A 14033-nucleotide genomic window follows, 5' to 3' on the forward strand; every position below is an offset into this window, starting at 1 on the left:
CCAACTCACACCCTCCCCTCTCATATACCTCTCCACCCCATCCCTCCACCTCATCCTCTGCCTCCCCCCCCCCCTCCACCTCACTCACATACACTCTCTTTGTCAGTTTTTCACCCTCCATCCTCTCCAAATGGCCAAACCACATCAGTGTATTCCTCCTTCTTCTTCTTGTGGGTTTAAGGGTGATGGCCAGAACAATGGCCCAATGCCCTGCCAATGCAAACTGCTTAGGGCCTCACATTATATGCGGGAGAGCTGTCTAGATTTTTGGATAAAGTCAGATGTGCACCTCACAACCCGTTCTCGTAACCGAGGGTCCTCGATACCGCCTCCCAGGAGTGTGTGGAGAGACAAACTGAGAACTCCCAGAGATGACAAACGTTCCCGCAAAAGGGTGCGAAGGGAGTGGAACCTAGGACACCATAACATCAAATGTTCTATGGTTTCTTCAACCTGAGGACACCAACAGCACCATGGGTGCTCTATCATGCCCAAACGGTACAGGTGGCTTGCAAGGCCTGTTTGGCCCAACCGTAACCTGGTGATGGCTACATCAATGTCTCCGTAGGGATGGCGTGCCCAAGGGTGTTCAGAGGCGTCAGAGCGAAAACACCCCAAGTGGGAGGCAGGTAGGGTGGTCGCAAGGTGCGCATTCCAGTGCGATATGCAGGCACTGCGTGCAAGTTTAGGGAATGTGGCACTATCTGGCGTCACATGGACCAATGTACTGGAGGTCAGTGCTCGCTTTGCTGCTGCATCTGCTATTTTGTTGCCACGGATGCTTACATGTGAGGGAATCCACTGAAGGCGGAGGTGCCAGGGAGGAGTAACAAGGAAAAGGAGGTGTTCCATGATAGCATGGACAGTCCTGACATGAGTCACTGGACGATCTGAGAGGAGGAGGGTAAGTGCAGACTGTGAGTCAGTGTATAAGACTACCGATTGAGGCTGGAGGAAAGTCCGGATAAATTCAAGGGCCTGGAGGATGGCTATGAGTTCTGCGGTTAGGACATCATACTGCCCGCTGAATGACCAAGTTTGGCATATGGAAAGATCTTCAAAATAGGCTGCTGAGGCAAAGGAAGATGGAAGGGAGTGAGACCCATCTGTGTAAATTCTTAGGAAGTCCTTATAAACTGAGGAGTCCATGCTGTAATAGAGCTGCCGTACCAAGACTGCATAAGTTGACTTCGAGAATGGTACTGGGAAGTAGGGGGTGACATATGGAGACAAATCCTTCGAAGGGGGCACTGGGGGGAGGGGGGCCACTGGGACAGGCCTGGGCAGATCGAGAGACAGGGTGTGGCAGGCTCGGATGCTGCGGATAATGTATGGTAACCTCACTCGTGGCCAAGTTGGGGGCTGACGAAGGACTGTGGAGAGGCAATAGAGGGAGGAGACCGGATGGCTGGAGGGAAGGGCCGAAATACGATGAAGCAGCCGACAGTCCAGTTCCATGCAGTAGATGGAAAAGGGCATCACCCCTGACTCTGCATGAGACGAAATAATTGGGGTGGACTTGAAGGCACCAAGGGCAATGTGAAGTGCCATGTTCTGGACAACATCCAACTTCTTTAGGTGGGTCTGGGAAGCTGATCCGTAAAGGGTGGTGTCGTACGTGATCTTACTGCGGATGAAGGCCTGATATAGTCGGAGAAGAGTGTTTCGATCAGCACCTCAGTGAACTCCTGCGACACACTTCATGATGTCCAGGCGCCTAAGGCATGCCGATTGAAGATGGTCAATATGGGGGGCCCAGGTGAGACGGGGATTGTCCAAATGGAGGCCCAGAAACTTGTGCCAGGTCCGGAGGGTGAGAGGTTCTCCAGCTAGCTGAATCGTCGGGATGGAGGGGAGCCTCCGTTGGCCAAAGTACATAAGAGCACTCTTGGGTGCATTTACTGTTAGCCCCCAATTTGCGGCCCAGGTGGCAAAGACATCCACAGCCTGTTGGAGGCGATGTTGGGTCTCCCATAGAGAGGCAGCACTGCAGAGGATTGAGACATCATCTGCATAGACTAAGGTGGATACTCCAGGAGGATGAGGGAGGTCATACATGAGTACATTGAAAAGTAAGGGACTGAGGCATGATCCCTATGGCACTCCCTGCCTGACTGGGGTAGGGGAAGAGTACGTACCCCCAAGGGAAACACGAAAGGATCGCCCCTCTAAAAAACTTTGCACCCAGGCCAGTGCAGAGCCTGTGATGCCAAGACGGCACAACTTGTACAAAATCCCATCATGGGAGGCAGAATCAAAAGCCCTCTGGAGGTCCACGAAGGCAGCCAGGAGTACCTGCTTATGACAGAATGCCTGGTGGACATGATGGTCAAAATGGAGGAGGATGTCAGATGTCCCCCTCCCTGGGCGGAATCCACATTGTATGTCAGACAGGCAGCGATCATGCTCCAGCCACCAGGAGAGCTGACGGAACACCATCCTCTCAAGCACCTTCCTGATATTGGAGAGCAATGCAATTGGTCCGTACGAAGCCGGAGAAGAGAGGTCCCTCCCCGACTTGGGGAAGGGCAGAAGGTGGGAGGTTTTCCAGTGTGAAGGGAAGATCCCTGATGCCCAGCTGTTGTTAAAGATGTCCAAGAGTGACATCTGAAGGCAGACAGGGAGATGAATAAAAAATTCATTAGGTACTAAATCTGGCCCACATGCCTTCTTTGGTAGTAGGGTCCGCAGAGCAGAGGAGAATTCTGCCTGGGTAAAAGGAGAGGCTAAGCCTGCTGGGGGGGGGGGGAGATGTTTGTCTGAGTGACCCTGAGTAAGTGTTGAAGATTTGGAAGTGGAGCTGGGGAACCAAATCTAGCTCCAAAGAAGGCAGCCAGTAAGGTAGCCTTGTCTTGGAAGCCTACCAGAAGGTTACCCTCCTTTACCAGAGGATACAAAAGGGTGGTAGGGCGACCCTTCATTGCCCGAATAAAGGACCAGGTCCGAGATGGTGAGCTTGAGAATGACAGGGTTGAGCAGAAAGCAGACCAGGCAGCACGACGAGCTCGGGTGAGAGTCCGCTTGCATTCTGCATCCCAACGACGGTGAGTGTCTCGGTGGTTAGGGCAGGGAGATCTCCGCCAGACATTCCAGGAAGACCTAGCCTGGACAACCCTGGTGCAGTCCTCTGTCCACCAAGGAACTATGGCAGTGCCTCGGGGATGTGTTGAGGACCTGCGGAAGGTCGCCTTACCTGCTGCAATCACAGAGGATGTAAAGTCCATCACGCGATCATGTAAGGGTCCTCCAGGCAGAGGCCCAGTGTTATCAAGGGTCGCCATAGAGGAGGACCAGGACCCTCGTGTGAGGATCCAATGTGGACGAGGTGGAGCAGAGCAGGGTGGGGAGAGATTGGGGAAGGTGGTCAGACCCCAAATATGGGCCAGTCCAGATAGTTGAGCCACCAAAAACAGGATTCCCCACATATAGGTCAAGTGTGGAAGGTAGGCCTGAGTGCAGGTCAATACGGGTTTGTAGCCCAAATGGGGTGAGCAGGGTGAAGCGATCACTCTCTAGCAGAAACTGGAAAAGGGAAGTTCCTGACCTATTGCCAGAACCTCGGGTCAGGAAAGAATCCCAATGGGGGTGTCAGGCGTTAAAATCACCCAGGAGGAGGCATGGTGAAGGGAACTGGTCTTGATAGGCCCGGAGTTCTTCCAGGCCTATGTCCTTGCTTGGGTTGTAGCAGACCACCACAGTGATCCATCCCTGCACGAGTGATAGACGGACCGCAAGAACTTCCAGCACCCTTCGAGGGGGACGGGTCATTGGCAGAACCGAGCTAGGCACATCCTCCCTGACTGCGACAGCTAGACCTCCTCCGACACCCTGACGATCAGCTTGGTATACAGTAAAACCCCTGAGCGATAGATGGAGATGTGGAGATAACCAAGTCTCACATAGACCAATAGCGTCTGGAACGAGATCCGCTATTGTCTGCTTGAAATCGGAAGTTTTCCGAAGGAGTGATCTGTCATTCCAGAGGAAGAATCTACATAGAGGCGAATGAGCCATCACTGAGGTGAGAGTAGAGAGAGAAACTGGGGCAGGAGGCTGACACATATGTCTATAAAGGACTGACCATTTTTGTACCTGGACAGGGCTGTAAGTAGAAGGTCCACAAAGGACCCTGTAGAATGGGCACCTGTGGGGTTGGCATATGGGGAAGCGTGGGAGATTATCCTTGGTACAGGTTGATGTGGAGGGGCAGGAGATTCACCAAGTGTGAAGCCCGTCACAGATCTGGGGGAGGCAGCGTAAGATATGTTTGGATCTGAGGTGGGAGTTGTGGCCATTAAAGGGGTGGAACTGGCTGACATTACATCAGGCTGGGTGGAAGGAGCTACTGAGTCTTGTGCAGCATGTGGGAAAGAGGTCCAAGTTGGGTGGGGATGCTGTCGACGGGGCTTGGGTGGAGGGAGAGGGTGGAGCAGCACTGCTGACCTGGGGGTTGGGTGGGAGGACACGGCAACTGTTCACTCCACTTCACTTGGTTCAGTTGGAGACTCACCACCAGATGTTTCAGGAAGATCTTCCAATGCTAAAAAGCGGTTGCTAACCACTGTTGCATATGTTAGACCCTCCTGAACAGGCCGGGAAATCCGACTGGGAGCTATATGTGTTGTTGAGGGGTTGGAGCTGGGAGGAATGCGGCCGGATGGATTAAGGACACGTAAATGGGTGTTGACATCCGACAGGGCCGACGGGTCAGCCCTAGCAGCGTCATGGATGGCAATTGCTTGCTGGTAGACTGGGCACATGCGGGAGACAACTTGGTGTGTGCCACCTCAGAAGAAGCAGTAGGGGTTATTGGTGCATTGATCACCCGATGGGGATTTGCATGGATGGAACCTGCTGCAACGAGAGCATCGAACTTTATTTATACATGATATTGTGCCGTGTCCAAATTGATGACATGTATAGCACCTCAGGATGGGAAAAGTGTAAGTCCCTACAGAGTCCCCTGCTCTGGCAGGGGGCCCCTGAATTTGAGCCATACCACCCTGGCTGCTACTGCTGCCTCACCACCAGGAGGGCGGACCATGAGGCGGGTGACTTCCACTAGCTGGGAGGAACAGTTGCCAAGGCAGCGAAGATTACAAAAAAGTTCCTCCTCCATGATGTCAGGAGCAACAGGCCCTATTTTCCCATATGAGAACTCACCACTGGAAGGTGAGCGAGCCAACCAACACCTTACTGGCCAGTCCCCCAGCTGGGTGAGGGACTCTGGTGGTACAGTCATTTTGGCCACATCATCTGCAAAAACACAGAACCTAATAGCTGCTCCTTTACCTAAAACTCTAAGTGATCCCTCTGTACAATACTTACCCCATGAAGATTTGTTGATGGCATCTGACAACCTGCAGGTATTCAAAAATACAGGGGTATTGTCAGCCAACCTTGCTATGTAAACGAGGCTCCTTGGTTCACTGGGGACATCACCAACTGGAGCGGAAGGCCGTATCCACTTTTCTGGGGCACCTCCCTCGTCACTAGTGGCGGAGGCCGTCCTCACCCTCTTACCAGGGGCAACGACTTCTTTGGCGCCAGGGGTGAGGTCCATATGGACGTCCTGTGTGGCGAGGCCGGTCATGGAAGACTCCATGCTTGGCCGAATACCTGGCCATTACACTCACTGTTATAACACTGTGGTGTTACTGCGATATGCCCAAAATAAGCTGGATGTGACTGTATGGCTGAGATGGGTTAACACCCGAGAGTAAGACGGTCGACAATATGGCCGGGAGGAGCATGTCTGACAACGACTGTGTCTAGGCAGCGTCTCCGTATTCCTCCTAATGCTTCCTATCACATCCACACCACAACGCTCCTTTATATCCTCATTTGTCAGCCTGTCTCTCCATGTGACTGCACAGGCTCCTCTTAAATCACTTGTTTATATTCAGGCTGTTCAAGGGAAAACACTTTGAAAATACAATGAAATTCCTAAATAAATATTGGAAAGCAAGAGAGAAGAAATGAGAGGAACTCAGCATACAGAACAGTACGAAAAACAACATAAATAAGCCATTTAAAAGGCTATCCCGATAGCATCATTGATAGCATTCCCCATCAAGAGAATTCCCCATCAAAGCATCAACGATACACTGTCACAACAATTCACACCTTAGATGGTTCTGCGTCATTCATACATTACTTAATATTATGCATAACAGAAGTTTATTCAATTCTCCCAGGACCGTTTGATGGTGGGATTGTATACAGTGCTGCTGCTTTTTCTCTGCTGAGTTTGAATACAAGTCGGAGATCACATTTTCCAGTGATATTGACTTGGTGCAAGCAAGAAGGGCACTGGTTTTAGGCTTAGATTAGCTTCTTTTACAGCTGTTAGGCCATTTAGATTGGCTTTAAACTTGTTTTTGGACTCATTTGGGTCAATTTAGGACTTAGTTGGGGGGGAGACCCAAGACTCAAGAATGCATTATACTTAACATGTTAAATCTACCTTGAGATATGATACCCCGCCTAACGATGGGTTTTTACTTAACTAGTTGCATCGTTAAACCGGGGTATGCCTGTATGTGTATATACGAAGTATGTATATACAGTGGTGGGCAGCCCAAATGAAGAAGGACCTTGTGTAAGCGCAAAGCGCAATCCACAGTTCACTACCTTGCGCAAGTGCAAATGCGCAGTCTGACAAATATTTAGCTTTCGCAAAGTGCAAGTGCAAACCATTTGCATATATTTTTAGGAATTACTGAAAAATATTGAGATATTTAAATACAACAGCATATCTACTTACTTACTTTTATTTATTATTATTATTTTCTGTTATTTGTAATTTGCACAAGTGCGCAATCTAATATTTAGCTAGTGCAATGTCGCAAAGCGCTAGCGCAAATCATTTGCATATATTTGTGGGAATTACTGTAAAATATATATTGGTACAATTAGATAAATGACTAAATTAGCAACCTGCCCACCACCTGCAGTGACTGAGGTACAGTAGGTCATCATCCGGGAAAAACAGCCTCTATTTACCAAGGCATTGGCAAAGATCATGTGATTACTGTATCATCAACTCTCTCTCTCTCTCCGACAGAGGAGGGAGGGAATGGAGAATAAGAGAGAGAGGAGGGAAGGAATTGAGAATAAGAGAGAGAAGAGGGACGCAGTTTATGCCTTATCTACTCACTCAAAGGGATGCTCCTTTGCCATTACCTGTATTTATTCTCTCTCTCTCTCTCTCTCTCTCTCTCTCTCTCTCAGAATAATGCTCTTAATCTCTCTCTCTCTCTTGTCTTGTCAAGACAATTTATTTAATAATTCAATATAGATATACAATAGCATATGTAATTCGTTGCAAAAAAAAAACAAAAAAAAAAAAACATGAAAACAGAGTATTTAAATAAAAAAATCCACAGCCTAATACTGTAAATTATTAGGCTGTGGATATTTGATTTAAATAATATGTTTTAATGGTTTTTGTAAGGAATTGCATATGCTAATCTTAATAAATAATGTATATTTATTATTATTTACTAATAATAATAATTTAAAAAATATTAAAAATACAAAGGACATTCTGAGGGTGGGAACATGGAATGTGAGAGGAGTGAATGGTGAAGTGAGAGAGAGATTGTTCAGGTGCTTGAGGATGCAAGGGTGGATATATGTGGATTGACTGAATCTAAATGGAAAAGTGAAAGGGTGAGAGAATGGGAATATGGTTTAGGTATATGTAAGGGAGTTAATGAGACTGAGAGGGCAAGAGAGGGAGTATGTATGATGATAAGCAAGAAGTGGAAGGAGAATATAAGAGAGTATGGAACAGTGGGTGCAAGGATTGTACGGATGAGGATGAAAGTAGGTATACAAGTGTGGGCGTATGTATGTGTGCATGCTCTGACAGAGGACCGAGTGGCAAGAGTGAAAGATGAGTTTTGGGCGAGAGTAGAAGCATGTATGGACAAATTTGAGAGGAGTGAGAGAGTGCTTTTGATTGGAGAGATGAATGGCAAAATTGGGAATGTACGAGTGGATGGAGTGGTTGGTCAATGGGGTGTGCCAGCTGATGTAGATGGGAATGGTAGTGCTTTGGTGGACATCTGTGCTGGTAAGGGGTTGGCAATAGCCAACACCTACTTTCGACATAAGATGATCCACCGGTATACATGGAGAATAATGAGGAGGATGGATGGTGAACTTGTTGAATGAAAGGCAGTGATAGACTACGTGTGTGTGGATGAGCGAATGAGAAGACAAGTGTTGGATGCAAGAGTGTGGAGAGGATGGGGGAATGGGTCTCAAGACAAGTGTTGGATGCAAGAGTGTGGAGAGGATGGGGGAATGGAGTCTCGGACCATCACTTAGTGATGGCCAAGGTAGAGCTGCAAAGAAAATGGTTGAGGAGACGAAGGGGAAGACAGGAGGAAACAGCTCCTGTGAGAAGAGTGGAGAATTTGCAAGATAGTGAGAAAATGGCTGAGTATAAGAGCATAGTGGAAGAAAGATTGGGAAGGTATGAGCTAGAGCAGATGGAAGGGGTGGAAGATGTATGTAAGATATTTACGGAAGAGATAGGTGCAGCGTGTGAGGTGGTTTGTGGAGTGAGGAGGAGATGCAGGGGTGTGCAAGGGACAGCATGGTGGAATGGTGAGGTGAAACTAGCTGTGGAACAAAAGAAGAAGGCATATAGTGAATGTTAGCGAGTAGAGGTAGGGGAGAAGATGAGAGAGAAGAGAGGGGTATATTTGAGTAGGAGAAGGGAGGTGAAGAGACTGGTGAAGGAGAGTAAGAAGAAAGTGGATGAAGAGTTTGGGAGGAATCTGAGTGTGAAATAGAGGGAGAGTAAGAAATTGTTTTGGATGGAGGTAAAGAAAGTAAGGCAGTGTGAAAGGGGAAATAGTAGGGGAGTGAAAGATAGGAATAATAGATTGTTGGTGGAGAAGAGAGAGAAACTGAGGAGATGGAAGGAGCACTTTGAGGATTTGTTGAATGTAGAGAGTGACAGCAGTGCGAGTATAAGTGGTTGGGGAATGGCTCGGAGAAGAAGAGATGAGAGGAGGAAGGAAGAGATCAGTAGGATAGAAGTAGTGGAAGCAATGAAGAAGATCAAGATGGGAAAGGCCCCAAGAATTGATGGAGTGTGTGGTGAAATGCTGAGGTATGGGGGTGAGATTGTTGTGGAGTGGATATGGAAGTTGTGTAGATTGGCTTGGGAAGAGGGAAGGGTTCCAGAGGACTGGAAATCAGGTATAATTGTTCCTTTATATAAAGGAAAAGGGGAGAGAGAAGTATGTGGTAACCATAGGGGTCTTTGCCTTCGTAGTGTGACTGGTAAAATATATGGTAGAATACTCATTGATAGGGTTAGGCATATGACAGAGGAGCTAGTTGGAGAAGAACAAGGGGGATTTAGGAAGGGAAAAGGGTGTGTAGATCAGATATTTGTTCTAAGATGTTTAGTGAAGAAGTATCTAGAGAAGGGAAAGAAAGTGTATGCAGCCTTCATGGACTTGGAGAAAGCTTATGACAGAATAGATAGGCAAGGTATGTGGAAGGTATTAAGAATATATGGAGTGGATGGGAAATTGTTGAATGCTGTGAAGAGTATGTACGAAGGAGCTAGGGCTACGGTGCGAGTGGATGGTGAGCTGGGTGAGTTCTTTGATCTCAGTGTGGGACTGAAACAGGGTTGTGTGATGTCTCCATGGTTGTTTAATATATACATGGATGGGGTTGTAATGGAGGTGCAGGTAGGGCAGTGGATGTGGGGGTGGCTGTAATGAATGAGGGTGAGATTTGGAAGATTCCGGTGTTGCTGTTTGTTGATGATACAGTATTGTTCAGTGAAGATGAATGGGAGTTGCAAGGTTTGGTGAATGAATTTGGGACAGTGTGTAGGAGGGGGAATCTGAAAGTTAATGTAAACAAAATTAAAGTTATGGTGTTTGAGAGGAATGAAGTCACTGAATGTACAATGAGGTTGGATGGTGAGGATATGGAGAGAGTGAGTGCATTCAAGTACTTGGGTAGTGTGATGAGTAAGGATGGAACTTTGGGGGATGAAGTGCGTGAAAGGGTACAGCAGGGAAGGAAGGTTGTTGGTTCACTGAAAGCAGTGATGAGAAATAGGGAGGTGAGTATGGAAGTTAAGAAGTCACTGCATGATAGTATTGTGATCCCTACCCTGATGTACGGAAGTGAGGCGTGGACCTTGCAAGAGGGGAACAAGTCAAGAGTGAGAGCAGTGGAAATGAGTTACTTGAGAAGAGCATGTGGAGTGACATGGAGGGACAGGTTGACGAATGAAGAAGTGAAGGAACATTGTGGGGTGGATGTGGAAGTGGTTAAGAAGATTAGGAGAAATACACTGAGGTGGTTTGGACATGTGGAGAGAATGGAGAATTAAAGACTGACTAAGAGGGTGTATGTAGGTGAGGTGGAGGGAGGGAGAGGGAGGGGTAGACCGAGGATGAGGTGGAGGGATGGAGTTGAGAGGTATATGAGGGAGGGGGGGGGTGAGTTGGGAGGAGGATAGTCAAATGGTGGGTGACAGAGCGACGTGGAGGCGCTTTGTCTGCGGCCACCCTTTTGCGGGATTAGGGAGTCGGGCTATAGATAGATAGATAGATAGAAAAATACATTATCTCTGTTGAAGCATATTAAGAAATGCTACTACCCCTTTCCCTCCCACCTCCCCCCACCAACCCACCCTCGCAACTAAGTTTGCGCTTGTGCACCTGCCTTTTCATGTGCACAAGCGCAAAATTGCGCATGGTCTCGTGCAGTACACAATGCGCAAACGATATCACCGGAGCGCAAGGGTGCGCAATTGCACTTTGCGCAAGTGTTTACGCACCTGCCCAGCACTGTGTATATATATATAAATATATATGTGTGTGTATATATATATATATATATATATATATATATATATATATATATATATATATATATATATATATATATATATATATATATCTATCTATCTATCTATCTATTGCCAGACGCCTCAATCCCGTTTGGGGTGGCCACAAACAAATCGCCTCCAAGTCGCCCTGTCCCCCGCCATTTCACTGCCCTGCTCCCAACTCCCACCCCCCTCTCTCCTATACCTCTCCACCCCATCCCTCCATCTCATCCTCGGCCTCCCCCTCCCTCTTCCCCCCTCCACCTCACTCACATACACTCTCTTCGTCAGTCTCTCACCTTCCCTTGTACAAAAGGAAAGGGGAAAAAAGAAGTGTGTGGTAATCATAGGGGCATTTGTCTTCTTAGTGTAATAGGAAATGTATATGGCAGGGCACTTATTGACAGAGTTAGGGAAATAACAGAAGAATTAGTTGGAGAAGAACAGGGAGGCTTTAGGAAGGGAAGAGGTTGTGTAGATCATATATTCATTCTAAGATGTTTAGTGGAAAAGTGTCTAGAGAAGGGAAAGAAGTTGTATGCAGCCTTCATGGATTTGGAGAAAGCATATGACAGGGTGGACAGACAAGGATTGTGGAAAGTATTAAGAATATATGGAGTAGATGAGAAGTTGTTGAATGCTGTGAAGAGTATGTATGAGGGCGCTAAGGCTGCAGTCCATGTGGATAGTGAACTGAGTGAGTTTTTCAGTTTGAAGGTTGGGTTGAAACAGGGATGTGCCATGTCTCCACGATTGTTCAATCCGTATGTGGATGGGGTTATAAAAGAGATACATGGCAGGGCAGTGAGTGTTGGAGTGGCCCTAATGAGAGAGGGCTGTGTTTGGAAACTCCCTGTACAGTTGTTTGCGGATGATACTGTGTTGTTAAGTGAAGACGAAGAGGAGCTGCATGGCTTGGTGGATGAGTTTGGGAGAGTGTGTAAGAAACGGAATCTAAAGGCGAATGTAGGGAAGAGTAAAGTTATGGTCTTTGAGAGAGGTGAAGTCATTGAATGTTCAGTGAGGTTGGATGATGAGGAAATGGAAATGTGAGTATGTTTAAGTACTTGAGTAGTGTGATGAGTATGGATGGAAGTTTGGAGATTAAATTGCTTGAAAGGGTACAACAAGGAAGAAAGGTTGCTGGTTCCTTGAAAGAAGTGATAAGAAACAGGGAAGTGGGCATGGAAGTGAAAAAGTTATTACATGAAAGTATTGTGATACCATCTCTGACGCATGGAAGTGAAGCTTGGACATTGTAGGAGGGACACAAGTCAAGAGTGAGAGCAGTGGAAATGAGTTATTTGAGTGGAGCCTGTGGAGTCACATGGAGAGATAGACTGACAAATGAGGATGTGAAGGAGCATTGTGGTGTGGATGTGGATGTGATAGGAAGCATTAGGAGAAACCCATGGGGTGGTTTGGCCATGTGGAGAGGATGGAGAGTGAGAGTCTGATGAGGAGAGTGCATGTGAGTGAGGTGGAGGGGGAGAGAGGAAGAGGAAGGCCAAGGATGAGATGGAGGGATGGAGTGGAGAGGTATATGAGAGAGGGCAGTGTGAATTGGGAGCAGCACAGTGAAATGGCAGGGGACAGGGTGACGTGGAGGCGATTTGTTTGTGGCCACCCTGTATAAGGGATTAAGGCGTGTGGCAATAGATATATATACCGTATTCTTGGGGTTGAAGACACACTTTTTTGTCTCAAAATCACCTTCAAATATCCCCATGCGTCCTTGAGGCGAGACTAAGACCTTGGCTCCGTTTAGAAGAATCACTTATACAGAGGATCATCTCACTGTTTGGCAGTTAAGTATTTTGTAGAGTATAAACACCTTTGATTTATCGTAAAAAGTTACATTCATTTGTGTATATACTGTACTCAGATTTTATGATTAGAAACACCGAGGCTCAAGAAAAAATTTAAGGTTTGTTTACAACTCGCCATGTGACGGTCTGGGGGTTTAGTGGTATAGCAGGTTAGCAATTTAGCACCTAGCATACACCCTACTTTAGCAGGCTAACCTGATCACTAGTTAACTCCCTGCCAGCCTTCTGAAATGCAGTCATGATCACTTTGCATGCCATCCAGTCAGTAACTAGTAAGGGAATCATACTGGAGATGATGGTTAGCATGATATTTGAGTCATTGTAACAGACGTCTGTCTCATATGGAAATTCAATAACCCTTGTTTGGCTGGCTTCTCTTACTGATATTTTGTTTCATTCGAGACAAGAATATAATAGAAGGAAACAGTTTTATATTACCGTTACTGAAAAACATGAAAAACAACTGCAACATTAATCAGTAGTCTGAAATTACATCTTTTTAGCAGTTTAGCAATTTAGCAGTTTAGCACCTAGCCTTCCCCCAAACTCTAAGAACATGATCACTTCTGAACCCCTTGCTAACCTTCAGAAAGGCAGTAATGATCACATCACTTGCTATCCAATCACTAACTAGCAAGGGAATCATATTGGAGATGTTGGCTAGCATGACTTTTGTTGAGGCATTGTAACAGACATCTGTCTCATATTGGAAATTCAAAAACCCTTGTTAGGCTGGCATCTCTTACTGATATTTTGTTTCATTCAATACAAGAGCATCATACAAGGAAGCAGTCTTATATTACTGTTAGTGAAAAATGGGAAAAAGAGTTGCAACATTATTAGCGGTTTAGCAGTATAGCGCCTAGCGATATGGAAATTTGATCACCCTATGTTAAGATGGCTTCTGGTGCATTTAGGGTACATAAAATGTTATAAACATTCTTCGTAATTGATATTTGAAAACTTGGTTGTGTTGTCTGTGATTCTAAAATTCAGTACATGCAGGCATTTGTTTTGGAGACATAGTGTATTCCTTCACTTATGGCCTTTATATTTTCTTAAATGAATGAAAGAGCGGGTTTTATTGAGTTTTGTTTTTTTAAGTTCATTTCACGAAAAATAATACTTACATCTATATACTGATACATATGTAATGTACTTTAATAGAGATGAACATCACGTCTCAAATTATTGTACGAAAGGAATTGGACACTTTGGACTTCATATTTCATAAACAAACCGGTAGTGTTAAGATGGCATCGTGGTATGGAGTAACATTTTATAAGGAAGGGGTTGTCAATTTGTTTTCTTGTCTTGTACCCTTC

At 46.3% G+C, this 14033-nt stretch overlaps 1 protein-coding gene across 1 annotated transcript; it reads right to left on the reverse strand.

The window, feature by feature from the left end:
* Positions 1-240: 240 nt before the first annotated feature.
* Positions 241-1551, reverse strand: LOC145390349 (uncharacterized). Its single transcript, XM_080265304.1, has one exon. It carries the CDS (start codon positions 1549-1551, stop codon positions 241-243), a length of 1311 nt encoding a protein of 436 aa, XP_080121430.1.
* Between the last annotated feature and the right edge of the window lie 12482 nt (positions 1552-14033).

The sequence above is a fragment of the Coenobita brevimanus genome, chromosome 14, assembly GCF_032717465.1.
Source record: "Coenobita brevimanus isolate Jiangsu-jjx chromosome 14, ASM3271746v2, whole genome shotgun sequence".
NCBI lineage: Eukaryota > Metazoa > Arthropoda > Malacostraca > Decapoda > Coenobitidae > Coenobita > Coenobita brevimanus.